Source organism: Vipera ursinii, assembly GCF_947247035.1.
Source record: "Vipera ursinii genome assembly, chromosome: Z".
In the NCBI taxonomy this organism is placed as follows: Eukaryota; Metazoa; Chordata; class Lepidosauria; order Squamata; family Viperidae; genus Vipera; species Vipera ursinii.
In genome coordinates this window covers 53,821,754-53,840,120 of record NC_139517.1, presented here as the reverse complement: position 1 = coordinate 53,840,120, position 18,367 = coordinate 53,821,754, and the positions used below count along the sequence as shown (strand labels likewise).

At 41.3% G+C, this 18,367-nt stretch overlaps 1 protein-coding gene across 1 annotated transcript in view; it reads right to left on the bottom strand.

The window, feature by feature from the left end:
* RECK (reversion inducing cysteine rich protein with kazal motifs) overlaps positions 1 to 18,367 on the bottom strand; it is a 278,973-nt gene that overhangs the window by 179,223 nt on the left and 81,383 nt on the right. The window contains exons 7-8 of the mRNA XM_083377076.1: positions 10,438 to 10,471; positions 9,912 to 10,109 (exon numbers count right to left, since the gene is read on the bottom strand). Of these exons, the coding sequence (XP_083233202.1) occupies positions 9,912 to 10,109; positions 10,438 to 10,471 (232 nt within the window). The remainder of the gene's footprint in view (positions 1 to 9,911; positions 10,110 to 10,437; positions 10,472 to 18,367) is intronic.

Here is an 18,367-nt window from a genome sequence, read left to right as displayed (position 1 = left end):
GCCTGCGTGAGATCTAATTTCGCGAAGATGGCGCCCGAGCGGATGGGAGCGAGGATGTCTCTCACCGCCGGGACCGGGTAAGCGTGGGCATTTAAAGCTAGGTTCAGGGTGGCTTTATAGTCGGTGCAGAGCCGAATCTGGCCGTTAGCTTTAATTGGGGTAATGATAGGAGTTTCCCAGCTTCCCCCTTCGGTGGGTTCTAGGACCCCTAGTTTCACGAGGCGTTCCAGTTCATCCTCAATTTTCTTTTTGAGGGCGAATGGAACTCTCCTAGCCCTAATTCTGACTGGTTGTACAGTAGGGTTCAATTTTAAGGAGATGGGTGGGCCGGTGTATTTACCCAGAGAGCCATCGAAGATGTCTGCAAATTGTTTGCAGACGGCTTCGAGGCTTGAGGCCTGTGTCGCGTTGACTCCAGTAACAGCAATGCCTAAGGCTTTAAACCAGTTAAGCCCTATTAGGCTGGTGCGTTCCCCTTGTGTTACTAACACTTCTAGGGGCCCTTGAAATTTTTTAAACTCTACCCACACTCGGGCTTTCCCTTTAAGCAGAATAGGTTTTTTTTGATAATCTGTCAAATGTATCTGGGGGGGGCTCTAAGGGAATTTCCCTGTTGTTGTGCCGGCAAATTTTCTTGTAAGTTTTGAGGGAGATTAGTGACACTGCTGACCCGGAGTCGACCTCCATGTCGCAGGAGACCCCTTGGAGCTTAGCTTTAATTTTTACCTTGGGGCTTAGTTGGTGGACCCCTTGAGCTCTCTTGTCCCTGTCTACCGCCTTCACTAAACTCCCCGGGGGGGGGGTTTCTACAGGCTCGGGTAGGTCTCGTACCTGGGGGGGTGGCCTCCAATTCGTGCAGATTGTCGCGGGGGCGGCTCCGGCAAACTGTCCTGATGTGCCCAGTTTTCCCGCAGTTGTGGCACTTGGCGTTACGGAAACGGCAGCTGGCTTGGGCATGGTTGCCCCCGCAGCTGGCGCAGGTGGCCCATTGTTCCCTGGGGTAGCTTCGAGGGGGGATGTAGCGCTGTGCTTTTTGTTTGTCGCTGTGGTCCCTTCGGCGGGTTTGGAGTCTCTCCATCCGCCGTTGGATGGCATCCACGTCGGTCAGGTCTATGGTTCCGTCGTCGTCGCTGAGGGTCGTTTCGTCTTGGTGTACGGTTCCGTGATGTTCGTTAACTGGTCGGGCGGGGTCTCCCTGGTGGCTGTCTTCGTACGCCAACACCTCCCTGGAGACCTCCGCTAGATTCAAGTCGGGCTTTGCAATGATCTTTTTTGGGAGTCGTTCGTCTCTCAGCCCTAAGACGATTTGATCCCTGATCCGGTCTTCTAAGTCCGGGAATCGGCAGCTTCGCGCAGCGTGCCGGACTCCTGAGATGAAGTCATTCGCAGATTCATCCGGCCGCTGGCGTCGATGTGCGAATTGCACTCTCCAATACAGCTCCGAGCGGGCAGGCATGAAATGTTTGTTAAGTCTTTCGGTGAGCTCGGCGTAGGGTACCTCAGCGATCGGTATCGGGCTGAACAGCCCCACGGCGACGTCATAGACTGGAGGCCCGCTTATGTACAGGAGGGCTGCCGCTTTTGCTCGGTTGTCAGTAATTTTACTGACCAAGAGGAACCCCTCGACCTGCCCCAGATGCGACTCCCATCGCTCCGGGTGGCAGGTATCGAATTCTCTTACGCGTCCGAAGTTGGACATGCTGTCTCGGTCCGGTTATCTGCTTCGCCGTGGAAGTTATAACTTCCGAGTGACTCAGCCGTGACTCGCTCGGGGTTGCCGGGAACTCTCTTCCCTGGTGGTGACTTCAGATCGGCGAAGCAGATCCCACCCTCGTCGCCAGTGAGGTGGCTTACAGATCACTCGGAGACAACAGGCTAACACTAACAGGTTTATTCGAGAACCGGACAAGTAGGTGTTCGGCTTCAGCTCTTTTATAGCCGGCCGCTGGCCGGCTGGACCAATCCGCAGACGTTCTTCTCCCGCCAGGATTCCGGAGCCAATCAGCTGTGGAGTGTGTTTGACAGCTCCACGTCCGCGTGGCTGGAACGCATGCGTGGTGCGGTGCTTGTTTTGACAGCGGAGAGCTGTCAACTGGCTGCGCATGCGCTTCCGCTGGCAGCGGCTTTTGACAGCTGTCAAAAGCTCCTGCGTGTTCCCCTGTCACAGTGTTTACCTCACAATATTACAACTGTATTAACTCTTAACGTTAACATTAACTTTTGCATTCATAACATATAACACAGTCTCCTCCAGCCACATATTGGATTGTCTCTCCCTTGAAGTCAGCTCGAAAGTGGGGAGAAAGGAATGCACCTCCAGCCATCTGGCTTATCTCCTGTTTCAGAAGGGAAGATGAGAAGACCCAACAAACATTGCTACAAGCCTGAGAAAAACCGGTGTTATCAGCTCTTTCCCACGAAGGACCTAACACCTGAGCATTGGCCCATTTGAACTTACTGGATGAACTACTGGGGTGGGGTTTGTTTGGGACTCTTTAACCTATTGATCTGAGTGGGAAACTCTCAGATCCTGCCTATTATGCCTGCTATCAGCTTCTCCTAATAAAAGTTCCTTTTGGAAGAAACTGCTTCCATGAATTCTGCTTTCTTAGGATGAAGTTTTGAAATGGGCCCTGACCCAGATTGTTGGGGGCAATAAGCTGACTTTGTAATAATGCCGCTTGGGGGGGGCGAAAGCCCTAATAAGCAGGCATATAAATAGAATGAAGGCTATTGGTAAGCCCATTGGTTTGTTCTTAAATTGTAAACTGCCCTGAGTCTTCGGAGAAGGGCGGGATATAAATGGGATTAAAATAAATTTGATTAATAAATAAATTCGACAGGATCTGCAAAAACAGCCTGGAAAGAAAACCCTTACCAGGGGACTTAGCAAATCATGTCAGACAATGGCATAGAGAGAGAGGATCCTGCAATGGGGGTGGAAAGCCTCCCACCGAGCAGACCCCTGCAAATACTACAACTTCTCGAGATCCTCGGAAGAGGAAGTGGTCGCAGAATGCCACCATAAGCCCAGGTGATCGATGGGTGTTGGGAAGGAGGAGGACTGGGAGAAGAAGACCAGAAAGGGGACGCTCAGACGGGGCACTAATCAGCCAGGCTGGAAGTGGAGATGGAGAGGTCCCTCCATTTTAGCAAAGATGAGGAAGACCGACTGATGCACTCTAGCTGACTGTTGGAACAGGTGATGGGCATGATGAAAATAGCTCTCGACTCCATGAAGGAAGAGAAAGCTGAACCATATTGAGGCACCATTTGCCTGGGATCCACCAAGAGGGCCAACAAAGGGAAAGCCAAACCTGAGGTTCCAGACCCCTCTGAAGGTAACACCAAAACCATAGCTGTCGCTGCTGCTGCAGCCACTGCAGACAGGGAGGGGAGACGACACAAGCAGAAGAAGAGGCACTGATTCATCCAGAAGTTCCCACCCCTGGACATAAAGCACCATGGGGAGCCATGGGATTCTTCCTGACCCAGGTGCTAAATTACATGGAGGAGTATGGCCGCGACATCCCAAGTGATTGAACCAGGGTCCACATTGTACAAGCAGCGCTGGATGGCATTGCAGCAGTCTGAATCATAGACTTCCATGACGCAGATGCACCGGAGCTACTAAATTGTAATCAATTCATGGCTCCCCTCAGGCGTCACTTCAAAGACCCCTTAGCTGGAAAGCCTGGGAGTGAATAAAGATGGTGAAACAGGGAAGGCAACCAGTGGCGTAATACACCCAGGAGTTCTGAGCTCTGGCCAGCAAACTGAATTGGCCAAAGGGCATTCTGCTCAGCCATTTCAAGGATGGTTTAAACTACGACCTCTACAATGCCTACCTCCCTCAGGGAGGCTCTCATTGATTGCAAGACTTGTACATCCTAGCTGAAGAAGCAGAGATCGACCTGGCCAAGAGGCAATGGCGAGGTGGGAGATCATGGGGGAAGTCACCATTGGAATCCACCCACGAACCTGCAAAATCACCATCAGCCACTAAGAGAACCTCAGGATGTTTCAATTGCAGGAAGGAGGAGCACCGCACTGCCGAATGCTGCTCACACACCCCTACCAGAAAACCTGACCAGGCTACAGCTGGAAAACCCAGGAAGACCCAAGTGAAACCGAAGGAGACGACCATCAGTCATGGAAGTCATCAACTTCCCTGCCTCAGACCAACAAGGAAAGGGAACTCCGACCAACCCGGGAGGAACATCCACTCATCCGATGACAACTCTGAAGACGAACCCCTGGTAAGTGGACCCATTGTGCCCCTCACCCAGACACTAGAACTGTTAGCATTAATTGACTCTGGCTGCAGCCACTGCCTCATAAGCCCAACGTTAGTGGGGAATTAGGAATTCTGGTAAGGAGGCTGAAGAAACCAATATCTTTCAGTCAATTAGATGGGTCCATAGCAGGGGGGATGCCCGCCACCCTAGAAATGCTACCAGTTCAACTAACCATAGGGGACCATGTAGAGACTATAACATTTGTGGTGACCCCTGGCATGGAATGCCCCATAATTCTGGGCATGGCGTGGCTAACCAAGTGGAACCCATGGGTGGAATGGAAAACGGCGGAACTCAGATTCCCGAAAGGGGAATCAACCAAGGTGCCAGCCCAGCCCCGAAATGGGAAACCCCAGCCAAGAAAGCTGCAGTGGGAGAGGGGGAAAAGAACTACCCGAAATACCAAAGGAATATAGAGACCTGGCTGAAGTGTTCAGCAAGGAAAGGTCCAATGAACTGCCACCTCACTGGCCCACGGACTGTGCGATAGAAATCTGACCAGGCGCGAAACTCCCGAAGCACAACTCCTGTGCTGTTTTGAGAGAAAAAAGATGGGACTCTTCATCTGTTTGTAGACTATAGAGCTTTAAATGCAATAAGCGAAAGCAATCTGTACCCTCTCCCATTCATGAAAGACATGCTGTCCCAACTATCAAAAAGGAAGATTTTCACAAAACTGGACTTAAGGGAAGCTTACTACCGAATCAGAATAAAGATGGAAGACAAGTGGAAGACAGCATTCAATTGCCCCTTAGGGTGTTACCAATTTTGGGTTCTACCTTTTGCTCTACAAGGAGTACCCACAGTGTTTATGCAGTTGATAAAGGAGGTACCTAGATGACATTCTTATATTCACTGAAACCATGGACGAACATGCCAAACTGGTCAGAGCAGTCCTAAACAAACTGTGGGCGGCTCACCTTTATGCCAAACTGTCCAAGTGCGAATTCCATAAGGATAAAATTGACTATCTGGGGTATCGCATATCACCAAATGGCATAGAAATGGACTCCAAGAAGGTCCGAGCTGTGTTAAAATGGGCTCCGCCCGTACCAGGAAGCAATTGCAGTTTTCTTGGTTATGCAAACTTTTATCAGCAGTTCATTGCTTCCTTTGCCCAAATAGTGCTGCCAATTACGAACTTACTGAAAACCAGGGGGAAAGTAAAAGCCAAGCCAAGCCAACCATTAAAATGGACAGTGGAATGCCAAGCCACATTTGAGAGACTTAAAAATCTTTTTTCCATAGAACCAGTGCTAAGGCATCCCAACACTGACAAACCTTTTGTGATTCAGGCAGATCACAGCAATGTGGCTGTGGGGGGCTGTACTATTACAGGAAAATGATGAGGGGACACTACAGCCTGTGCATACACATCAAGGAAACTCACGGAGATGGAACAGAAGTGGGCGGTCTGGGAAAAAGAGGCATACGCAGTCCGATGCTCTCTCCTCACTTGGCAGCACTTCCTGGAAGGGAACAAAATTCCTTTCCAGGTGTGGACCAACCAGAAAACCTGGAAGCACTAAAAATGACCTGGAAATTAACTACCAAACAAACGAGGTGGTCACAACATTTAACTTCACGTTAAAACACCTCCCAGGAGGGAAAAACTTTCCAGCACATGCATTGGCCCAAATGCTGCAATACAACAGTACTCGAAGTGATAAAACAAAGCCATTTATGCCGGACAAACAGCTGGCGGCACAGGTCACTACCCGAGTACAAGCCAAACTCCAAAAACCTTTAGCAAGTGAAGCAGGAATCAAGTTCAAAAAGGCACTAGAAAACGATGAATGGTTCCTGACCATAAGAACCTATGCACCATCACTGATGGACTACCATGGGTGGGAGGAAAATTATACATACCCAAAAGCCAGAGACGAACATTCATGCAGCTGTGCCATGACTCGAAATCTGCAGGCCATTTTGGGTTTGTAAAAAACGTTGCACTTTGTAAAAAGGCAATTCTGGTGGCCGTCGATAAAAAAAGGACATTGAAAGCTACGTGGCCAGCTGCCCGATTTGTGCCTCAGCAAAGAGACTACAAGGGAAGTCACGTGGATTACTGTAACCAGTAGTGACCCCCTCAGCACCCTGGAAGGAGATCTCCATGGATTTTATTGTGGAATTACCCAAGAGTAGCGGAAACAAAGTCATCTGGGTTGTAACAGACTTATTCTCCAAACAAGTACATTTTATTCCCTGTGCAAAGATTCCTATTACAAAAACTCGCAAAACTGTTTGTTCAGCACATATATTGACTTCATGGAGCCCCTCAATGCATCATATCCAATAGAGGAGTACAATTCACATCAGAGTTCTGGAAAGCATTCCCAAGCCTGTTAGGAACCACCCAGGGACTGCCATCCAGTCATCATCCGCAAACGAATGGTGGGACTGAATGGTCAAACTCAGTATTGGAACAAAATTTAAGATGCTTTATTAACTACCAGCAAGACAATTGGACTGACCTGCTTCCATTTGCAGAAGTTGCTTATAACAACGCCGTCCATTGCAGCATGGGCTACACTCTTTCCAAGTAGCCACAGGACAGAGTTCCAACCCAGTGCCTGAACTCCCTTCAATGGACCCTGCAATCCCTCTGTTAAAAGAGTGGATTGTATAACTAAAGAATACCTGGCCAATAGTCTGAAAAGCCTTGGATAAGACTTGGCAAGCATATAAAATGCAAGCAGATAAAAAGATTTGAACCAAAACCATTTAGTGTAGGGGAGGTTTACCTATCTACCAAATACCTAAAATCCTTACAACCCTCCAAGAAACTGGGATCCAAATATGTAGGACCATTCCCCATTCTCAGAATCATGAACCCTGTCACAGTAGAGTTAGAACTCCCAAAGTCCCTCAGACAACTTCATTCAATTTTCCACTGCAACCTTCTAAAACACGAGCAACAGTCACCGTTAAGACCAGTTGTTGCTCCTCACCCTCCTGCTATTATGGTAGAAGGGGAACAACATTTCAAAATTAAAGAAGTCTTAGACTCCAGAAAATACCATGGCTCCACTCAATACCTAGTAGCGTGGAAACATCTTCTGTCCTCCCAAAATGAGTGGGTACACAAATGCCATATTAAAGCCCCTAAACTGCTTAAGAAATTTCACACAAAATACCCAAACAAACCTGACTAACCTATATCTTTATTTGTCTCTGTTTTCCCACAGGTGGAGCTCTCTTTTTTTAAGGGGGTCAGGATGTCAGAATCCATATTGTTTAAGGGGCGCTTTTCTAATTCTATTCTTTCTCTCCTTCTGGGTTCTGCCATACTCCTGGAAGGGAGGGAGGAAGACGCTACAGGCTGCCGCTTTGTTTTTCTCTATCGCTACAGTGTAACTCTTTCACTGTCTCTGCATACATGCTCTTTGAACTGTCTCTCCCTTGATGTCAGCTCAAAAGGGGGGGAGGAATGCACCTCCGGCCATCTGGCTTATCTCCTGTTTTGGAAGGGAAGGTGTGAAAACTCAACAAACACCACTACAAGCCTGAGACAGACTGGCATTATCAGCTCTTTCCCACAAAGGACTTAACTTCCTGGGGATGAACTACTGGGGTGGGGTTTGCTTGGGACACTTTTAACCTACTGATCTGAGTGGGAAACCCTCTCAGATCCTGTCTATTATGCCTTCTATCAGCTTCTCCTAATAAAAGTTCCTTTTGGAAGAAACTACTTCCATGAGTTCTGCTTTCTTAGGATGAGGTTTTGAAGTGGGCCCTGACAGATCATCAATTCCAATTTTAAAATTTTATAAGGTCTTCATTTTAGTCAGGCTGGATATTATTCTCTTACCAGGGCTTCTTGGACATTTTAAGGGTACTCCTATTTATGTTTGGTTATGTCCATGTGTTGATGATTCAACAGAATCTCTAGGCCATATGCTATTATACTGTTTCCTCTGCAAAAGTATAGAATAGGTGGTAACTGGTTCAATAGTAGTAACTGTGACAGGGACATAGGAGTCCTAGTGGACAACCACTTAAATACAAGCCAGCAGTGTGCTGCATCTGCCAAAAAAATTATAGTCCTAGGCTACATCAACAACCTTCATGTAACAAGATCATGTGAAGTGTTAGTGCCACATTATACTGCTTTGATTAAGAACACACTGGAATACTATAGCCAATTGTGGTCACCACTATTCAAAAATCCCAAGGATGCTTTTTCATGAGGCAACTGGACTTTCTCAACAGAGGGGGAGGGATCATCTATCTCCAGTCTACAACACAGTCCTTTCAACAGTTCTAAGAAAGCTCCACACCCATTTGCACTACTCAGGCGACCCTGAAGACACAGATAACACTCCAGGTAGCTTTAACGACTTGTTAAAAGAATCCAAATGACCAGCTGCCTGCAGCAGTATAAATCTTTCCATTCCCCACCATCCAGTCAGAGCTGAAGAAGCTTCGTGGATGAGAAGCGAAATGTCATCCAAAAAAAAAAAAAACCAAGGAAGTTCAGTTGCATCATGAAAAAGCATCTTTGAGATAACTATGACCTGGATGACTGAGAATCTCCACAGACACTATTCAAAAATGTTGAAACTCTAGAGTGCAGAAAAGAGCCATAAAATTTATTATAGGACTGGAGGCTAAAATACATGACAAATGGTTGCAGGAACTAGGTGTGTGTAGTTTAACAAAGAGAAGGACTATGGTGACATGATAGTAGTCTTCCAATATCTGAGAGGCTGTCACAGAGAAAAGGGGGGAGGAGAAATCACCTTGTTCTGCAAAACACCTGAGGGAAAGAAGTAATGGATGAAAACGTATCAAGGAGAGATTGAACCTAGAACTAAGGAGAAATTTCCTGACAGTAAGAACAATTAATCAGTGGACCAGCTTGCCTCCAGAAGTTGTAGGTGCTCCATCACTGTAGGTTTTTTATAAAAAGAGATTGGACAGCCACTGTCTGGAATGATATAGGGTCTCCTGCTTGGGCATGGTGTTGGACTAGAAGACTTTCAAAGTCACTTCTAGCTCTGTTATTCTGTACTCTATGTAAGAACTCTAAGCTGACCCTTATATAGCCTCTCTTGAAGAAATTTCCAGGTAGGGAATACAATTTCTATTTAATGCTTCTACTCTCAGACAAGGACTCAAGACCCAGTTCTGTGATACCATTTGTACGATATACTACTGTATTATTACATAATAATATTTTAGTTGCTTAATTATTTTTTGATTCCATTATTGTTTTTCTGTTATACACACACACACACCAAAAAAATATAATACTTATTTTATTCAATATTGTTTTTATCAGGCTACAACAGCTATAATAAATTTGAATTTGATTAACAATGATCCCTCAGATATTAGGTAGGAATTTTTCCTAACCGAATGCTGAAAATAACTTCAGAGATATTCATGCATAGCATGTCCTCTATTAAAATATTTATGGCTTTTCCCCGTAGAATAACCAGGACATATGGTTATCCTTAATTTCAGAATACAGAATTGTGCAGATTTTTTTTTAAAAAAAATACTCCATAAATGAATTAACAATCTTTAATCTATAAAAGTCATTGTGTTATTTCCATGCATTAATTGACCAGATTATTATATGTCAAAGTTTCTTTGTCATATACTTACTATCTGTTGAATTTCTCATTGGATATGACTGTGTATAGTTATTCACACAATTCAGTAACACTGGGCTCACAGAAACACAGTAATTTTCAAGAGTCTTTATCTGCGAAGGGCCCGGAGAAGTATCTGTTCGAAAGATTGCTTGACAGTATTCCCAGCAATTTGTTTGATGGCCAGCGTAATTGCAACAAACCGATCCCACTAAGGAAAAAAAGAGGTTTTATTATTAAAAAGCATATTCATCTTTGCTGATAAATTTGAATATACAATTCTGTTTAGAATTTCAGGAACTAGCTAGCATTGCTCTTACTATTAATAGAAATATTTGGCCAAAAGATTCTACATTTTGAAACATACTGAAATACATAAAAAAGACTATTAAATTTAGAAGAAGTGCAATCTATTCTGCTTGAGTCAGTTTTACACATGTGAAGTAGATATATCCTCTTGAAAAATAATTTTTAAAAGGTAAAATGAAATCAAGATTAAAAAGTCAAATTTCAGGTTTTTTATAAAATAAGATACTTACTTTCATTTCTATTAATACAACTAAAAAGGGTGTTCTAAAAATAAAAACAAAAAGCATAATTAACAGGTAATAGAGAAAAAATAATGGTACATTTGCATGAATATGTACCTGATAAGCAACAGAATCCAAATAAATTGTACCTATATATATATATATATATATATATATATATATTGCCTTAGTATTCACAATAAGAATGTGTGCCCATTCAAAATTCCCAAAGTTAATAAAATATTTTAAAATATTAATTCAATACCTTAAATTCATCAATTAATTATAAGTGAAATGCTAGAAAAAAATAAGAATGACAGCTGAAATATCTTTATTCCATAAAACTATTTTAAATACACAGCAAGAATTTTTTTCAAGAGGGATTTTTTGTGATATATAAACTAGAAGAAATGTTGTAAATCCAGTGGATTAAAAAGACCCATTTTATAAATTCAATGGTTTAATTAACAATAATAATCCCTTTTTCTTTAGTTCTAATTATTAATTGAAGGGTTGTTTTGAAATCTATTAATTTCCTTTTTCTAGTTTTATCCAACTGGTATTAATTAGATGTACTTTATTTATAGTATATTTTAATTTCATTATAAGAATCTTATTCTATAAAGGACCTAATGGACACCTTCCCATTTATTTCTACATCACTCTACGGATACTACCAAAAATATACACCTGTCCTCATATTTGTAACTGTATTTAAAAGTATAGTGACTTTTAAATCACCAATTTTTGTATTACAAGAAGAAATTATTAATGAACAATCAAAATCACAATAATCCGCTCACTAGTTAAAAGAAAATACATTTTTAAAACTCAGTGTCTTTCATATCAGACTAAATTTTACTCTACTCTATAGTACTTAATTTTAAAATATTTTCTATTGAAGATTATCTAGCAACATCAAGAGATACTGATAATATAGTTTGACAATTTTATTCCCAAATCTAGAAAACTGTACTGGCAGTTTGCCCTGTAATGATTTTATCATGAAACTTATAAACAGACCTAAGATGTAACAATAGCTATGGTACATAGAAGTATGTAAGCATGTAAGAAAAGGTTTATCATGACAAATATGGGGAAAAAACTACCAGATAGTTTATTGTTTTTATATTTGTGAACATTTTTGAAATAACTCTAATTAAGGTAAGAGAAAAATAATGAAATGACATATAATAAAAATGAAAGCAAACACAGAGAATAAGAGAATAAAATTGGAAAAAAATATGAGAAATGATTACTTCACTCCTGTTTTGAAAACTTTCTTACCTTTTCTTTCTGTTCTCCAACAAAAATTGGTGAATCTCCTATAGTAATGCAGAAATCCAGAAAAGAGAAGGAAACACAGCATAATAGAGGAGTAGTATAATACAGAATTAGAAAAGGTAAAGCTCTAAGTTGAGGGCTGTGGTTCTCAAGTATTCAGACTTATGACCTCCTCGGTAATAGAAAAGCTCTATCTTTTCAAAAATGTATTTTCAGGAGACATTGAACTATTATCAGCATTCTTAGTTCAATTTATTGGACTTAACTAGTTAGAATGCATTGTGTACACTTTAGTGAGTATCCGTTGTGCAGGACAAAAATATCTTTAGGCAAAAATATATTATAGGGTCAAAAAACATTTATTTGCTTGCATCTCACTTTTATTGTTTTTATAAATAACTCAAGCAGGTGAACATATCTAATGCACCTCCTTCATCCTATTTTCCCCTGAACAACAAACCCATGAGATGAGTTGGGCAAAGAGACTAGAACTCACAGTCTTCTGCTTTCTAGTCTTAATTCTTTAACCACGAGGCCAAATTGACTCTTATAGAAGAAAATTAGGATGAGATATAGAATGAAATACCTTGGAATCCTAACGTAAGAATTTCTTGCAACTTTTTTTTACTGCAGTTTCCAAAATCACATATTTGTCACTTGAGTTACTATATATATTGATGTCTATCACTATATTTCTTTTCAAGTATGTTCTGTGAGATCACAATTCTATTTAACATAGAACAGGTGAATTCAATGAGTAACTGCATCCAAGTAAGATATTACTGAGTCAGATGAATCTTCATGTTGACTTATGAAGCAGAAATTGGTGCAGTGAACAGTTCCGGTTTATGAACATGAGGAGACTACAATGGATCTGTGTAACTATATCTAGGATGTTTCTTTTAGCCTTTCAAAGTTTCAAACAGCTGGCACTAGGATGTTCCTCTCAATCTATATAGCCCATTGTACAGATAATTCTCAACTTATGAGTGCAATTGAACCCGAAATTTTGATTGTAAGTTTTTGTGGTAGTTAAGCAAGACTTGCCAAGCTCAAAGACCACAATCCCAGCTCTCTATGGGGCCTCAAGAAACTGACCGGGACCTTAGGGGATGGAGGGGGCCATCAGAGGCCCAGCACCAGATGTTTGCTGCTGGGCCTAGCTTGCTGTAGCCTTCCGATGGCAGCAAGTTTTCTCACCCCTGTGATCCTAACCAGTTGAGGTCTCTTGTGAATGGAGAAAGAGAAAAAAAGCAAGACTTCTTGGGAGTGGGGACAGGGAAACTGGCAACCTGCACAATACTAGGCCTAGTTGGTGAGCTGCAATGTTTCCACAGCCATAAGGTAGTGTACCACCAAGTACCCAAATTTTGATACTGTGATCATCAGGAAGCTGCAACAGATAGAACTTTGATCAGGAATTGTAAATCCATTGTTCAGCATAGTCAATGAAAGAACAATCATAAGAACTACCTGTATGCCTGTTTAATCACTTATAGTCCCTTCCTCTCCAATGAACATAAATACAATTTTTAAACTGTTAACGCAGACATGCCAAATTCAAGGTTTACAGGCCAGATTCAGCCCATGATGTGTTTAGATCTGGCCTGCAAGCAGACAGTAGTAGTAGGTGATTGAGTAGTTACCTGGTTTCTTCAGGTGTCTTGTCAGTGGAAGCAGCACTAACAGAGGATGGGCAGCGGGAGCCTCTCCAATGGGTGGAGCTGTGTGGCAGCAGTAACCACAGGGGCAGATGGGCATGGCTAAAACACCTTCTGCCTGAGAGTGAGGGGCTGGCAAGGGAAGGAAAGGGAGGAAAGGAAAGGACGGAAGATGCCCGGGTCGTGTGTTTCTTCAACTGTCATCCCTTCCTGCTTCGCTGACTCTTTCTCAGGTTATTGGGACCTTAAGAGTGGCACAAAGAGTGCAGCCCCGATAGCCCCCTCAGAAGATCCAAACTCACAACATCCTACTGAGCCTCCAGAATGGATACCTAGAACATTCACAATTGCTTTCCTCACACAGCATCTGGGGCTTTGAACTTTCTGTGCAGTCTCATATACTATATATACAACATCTGCTGTGAAGAAGACCTGTGTGCCTATACTGGTATTCAAACCCCCCAAAATGGCCAAATGGGAAGTGGACTTTGAAAACAGGTGCTTTCAAAAGAAGTGGGAGGCAGAATACCTGTTTGTTGACATTGAAAATAAGACTGTGTGCCTTGTTTTCAGAACTAATGTTGTTTTACTTAAAGAATGTAACCTGAGATGGCACTGTAAGACAAAACATCAGGACAATTGCAAAAACTTCAACATACAGAAGAAGCTAAAGAAAGTGGAAGAGTTTAAAAAGAGTCTGATGTCAGGGCAGCATATGTTCAGAATAGCAAAATCACAAAGTGAAGCTGCTGTGAAAGCTAGTTTTATAGTGGCAGAAGAGACAGCGAAATCAACCCGGCCATTTACAGAGGAGGAGTTTTTGAAGTGCTGCATGATTAAAGTGTAGAAAGCCTTGTGTCCAGACCAAAAGCAAGCATTTTTGAATGTTTGCAGCAAGGAAAATTGAATCACTTTCTCTGTTGCCAAACATAAACCAAGTCTCCACCGCTGTGTCTCAGATGCTCATTTTGCTAATAAACTGAGCACACTTCACATGGACTTTACACGCTTTGATAATTTTGAAGCACAGAAATTAAATTTTGGACTACTGAGTAATCCATTTGCAGTTGATGTGGAGAAAGCACTTGTAAACATCCAAATGGAGCTGATAGAACTCCAATGTAACAGTACACTTAAGACAAAGTATGATTTTGTAGGGCCTGCACAGTTCACCAGGTTCATCCCTAAAACGATGCCCCAATTCTGCCTACAAGCTGCTTGAATGTTCTGCATGTTTGGTAGTACATACCTGTGTGAGCAACTTTTCTTTGTGATGAAGATGAACAAAACTGCACATCTGCACTCACTGATGCATACTTCCACTCTATCCTGAGAGTTTCCACAGCTCAGAACCTAACCTCAAACATCAATGAACTTGTAGGCAAGAAAAGATGCCAAACATCCGGCTTGGACAAAGAGGCATGTGAAAAAGAACTAGATAGTGTATGTGTTTTAAATTTGTTTTAGCAGATTTATTTGAAATGTTAATCCTGTTTGGCACACGTCTTAGGCATAATGCACTCCTGAACTAATAATACAGTCTTACATTCAACTGGCCCTTTGAGGGCAACCGTAATGCTGATGTAGCCCTCAATGAAATTGAGTTTGACATCCCTATGTTAGTGTGTCCTCCTCCTTCTCCCTGTTTGTCCTTTTTTTCAATTGTCCATGAATTCCTTTTTCTATTTAGGTATTTGATATCTGATCTATGCATGGAATGTGTAACAGAAAGATAATCCAACAAACAAAACCTAGAGCTCATATTCAGATGATTGTAATGATATAAAACATTACAAGGAGCATTTTTTGCAAAGAATTTCAAGGCAAGGCTGAAACTGACACTGCATTACAAAAAAGGAGGGCGGGCTTTTGGCTTCCTACTCCATTTTTCACAGGGCAAAGCTAGCCCCATATGGCCCAGGAACAAAGCAAAAAAGAGTGTTTTGGCATCTTTCTGCTCAAGAAGAACTGCTTTATTTTTTCTTTTCCCCTTTTCACAACATAAAATTAGCCCCAATGTGGCCACAGGATGGTGCAAAGGAGATTTTAGGTGCACTACAGCCCCTGTAAGTTGCTTTGAGCTTTTTTTTTTTGCCATGTGAAGCCAGCCCCATATAATCTAGCAACCAGGCCTCAGAAGCAGTGAGAGCAAGAAGACAGTAAAGAAAATCAACTGGGGCAGCAAATTGCAGGATAGCATGGGTCTTTTTTTTGTAACACGATGACCAAAACTAAATGCGTTATTCCAGTGCAATCTCACCAGAGTGATATAATGTGGCTCAATCACTTGATGTTGTTCCTCTGTGGAAGCAGTCCAAAAGTGCATTGGCCTTTTTGGTTGTTACAGTAGTGCTGGTTCATACTTAAATTATTATCCACTATAACACCTAGATCTTTCCCACAGTTACTACCACATATTCTACATATGTGCAATTGGTATTACTTGTCTAAGTGCAGGACCTTACTTATCTCACCACTGAACTGCATCTTGTTTGATACGGCCTACTATTTTAAGTCTGTCAAGCTCCTTCTGGATCTTGATCTTATCTTCAATAGTGTTACCAATTCTACCCAACTTGCTGTTATCTGCTAATTTGATGAGTTCCTCTTCTGTTCCCTCATTAGATCATTTATGAAGATGTTCAAGAATACTGGGCCCAAGACAGAGCTCAGCATGTAAATGAAGTTCCATTGAGGACAGGGTGCAGGTGCAGTTAGACAGTCAATTGTGCATCCATCTGGTGGTGATGCTGTTTATCCCACATTATTCTATCTTACCAAAAAGTAGGTTGTGGTCTAATTTGTCAAATGCCTTGAGAAAGCTCAAGTATGCTATAAGTAGACTTCGACGTACCATCACAATTGAGCCCAAAATTTCAGTTGCTAAGCAAGACTGTTGTTGAAATAATTTTAGCTTATTTTATGACCTTTCTTGCCACAGTTGTTAAGTGAATAATAAGGTTAATTCTGACTCCCCATTGAGTTTACTTGTCAGAAGTTTGCAAAAAGTCATCATATAACCATGGGACACTGCAACTGTCATAAATACATGCTAGTTGCCAAGCATCTGAATTTTGATCACGTGACCACAGGGATGCTGCAGTGATTGTAAGTGTGAAAAACGGTCATAAGACACTTTTTTCAGTGCCTTTATCATTTCAAACAGTCACTAAGTGAATGATTATAAGTTGAGGAATATCTGTATTTTAACTTCCGATGGTTATTAAGCAATCTGTAATAGCAAAAGTCTATTTTATTGCAAAAGTTTAAATTAAAATTCATCAAAAGGTTTGGTAGTATTTCTTTAAATTAAAAGCAAATTTTCTAAGTCACAATTCTTGGAACAGATTCTTTTGGTTTAATCCAAAACTTTGTAAAACAATAAGGCTGTGATTAAAGAAGAAAATCTTTTCCCTAATCTAGTGCAATCCTAGACTCTATTGTAATATAGAACTGGACTAATGTCTAGTACGTAGTTAAATAACCATTAAACCATCTGAGAAACAATGCAGAACCATTACTATAATAATTTTTTCTATCCCCGGATACTTTTTTCTCTTGAATTCACAGAAGTCAAGTTTTTATTCTGATCAGATTTAAAAAAAAATTATGCTGTGGAAAAAGTTCAAATCATACTTTTTATGCATCTCAGTAAAGAAGATTTTTATTTAAAAAGTAATTGCTAGCAAGAAGATAAGGAAAGAGAGCTGATGAAATGAAAGATAAAGTCGTTAACAGAACTGTCGGGAACTGAAGAAGGATCAACAGGCTAGTTCTTCCAAAAATACTTTAATTAAATTGTTTCTCTTGTTTCAAATAATATATACAAAAATAGAGGAAGAATTATTTGATGATCCAAATGCACCGACTTGGAAAGTTAATTGGGAAAGGAAGAAAGCTAGAGTAAGATTGAAGGAAACAGAAGCTTTGACCTATTAAAAGGAATGCTAGATTACTAATTAGATGTTTGAATATGGTTAAGAATAGATTGTTAGAAATAGAAGTATTATTATAGCTAGATAGATAGGATTTGTAATCAGAACATATCTTGATATGAAAATGGAAATAAGAATATGCTAAGAACTTTGAATAAGGGAAGCTTTTGGTTACCCAAATATAACTTGTTCTGAAATTATAAATGATTGGGATACTTGGAAAATGGATGGGAAATTAAAATTGAAAAAAGCAAAACTATGATATGGACTAAATAAATGGAAATTGAGTGCAAATACAATTAAGATATGCTTTGACTAGAAAAGATAGTCTAAACTGATATTATTGACACTATTAGAAAAATGTAACAAATGTTGATATGCAATTGTATATTTACTAACAACAATAAGAATTGTATTTGCTTAGTGTGGAAAAATGTCTACTACCAGAAGAAGAGTGGATGTACTGGAGGGTGTAATATTGGACTTAGTTTGAAGAAGCTTACATGTACCACGGAATCAATAATGGACTCAATCATCACGTTATCTATTGGGCACTTGATTGTGAAAATAGAAAATTAATAAAACATTTATAAATTTAAAAAAAACAAGCTTCATGGTTACATCAACCACAGAACAGGTACTCTATGGCTCATAAAGCATCATCATAAAACATCATATTACCCTTGGTCACATGATCATATTTCAGGCACTTGACAACCTGTTCGTATTAACAACCAGTTGCCAAGTGCTCTGTAATTATGAGGTCCATTTTCACAGCATGTCAAGGATTTCCCTTCCTCCATGCAGGGAAGGGAAATCCTCCTGCACACTGGAGGAACAGATCTAGAATCTGATGAAATGCTAGAGAAGAGCCTTTCAGATTAACAGCTTTGAATTCTCATCTTGAGATAAGGATGCTAGCAAAAGAGGTAGATTCCAGAAGAGAAAGCTGAGGTTTCAAATGCCAACATTTCAGAGTTCTGAAATGTTGAGGCCCAGAGCCTTTCAAAATACCAATTTCACTATATTTTCCTCTCAGAGGAGACACTAATGAATGCC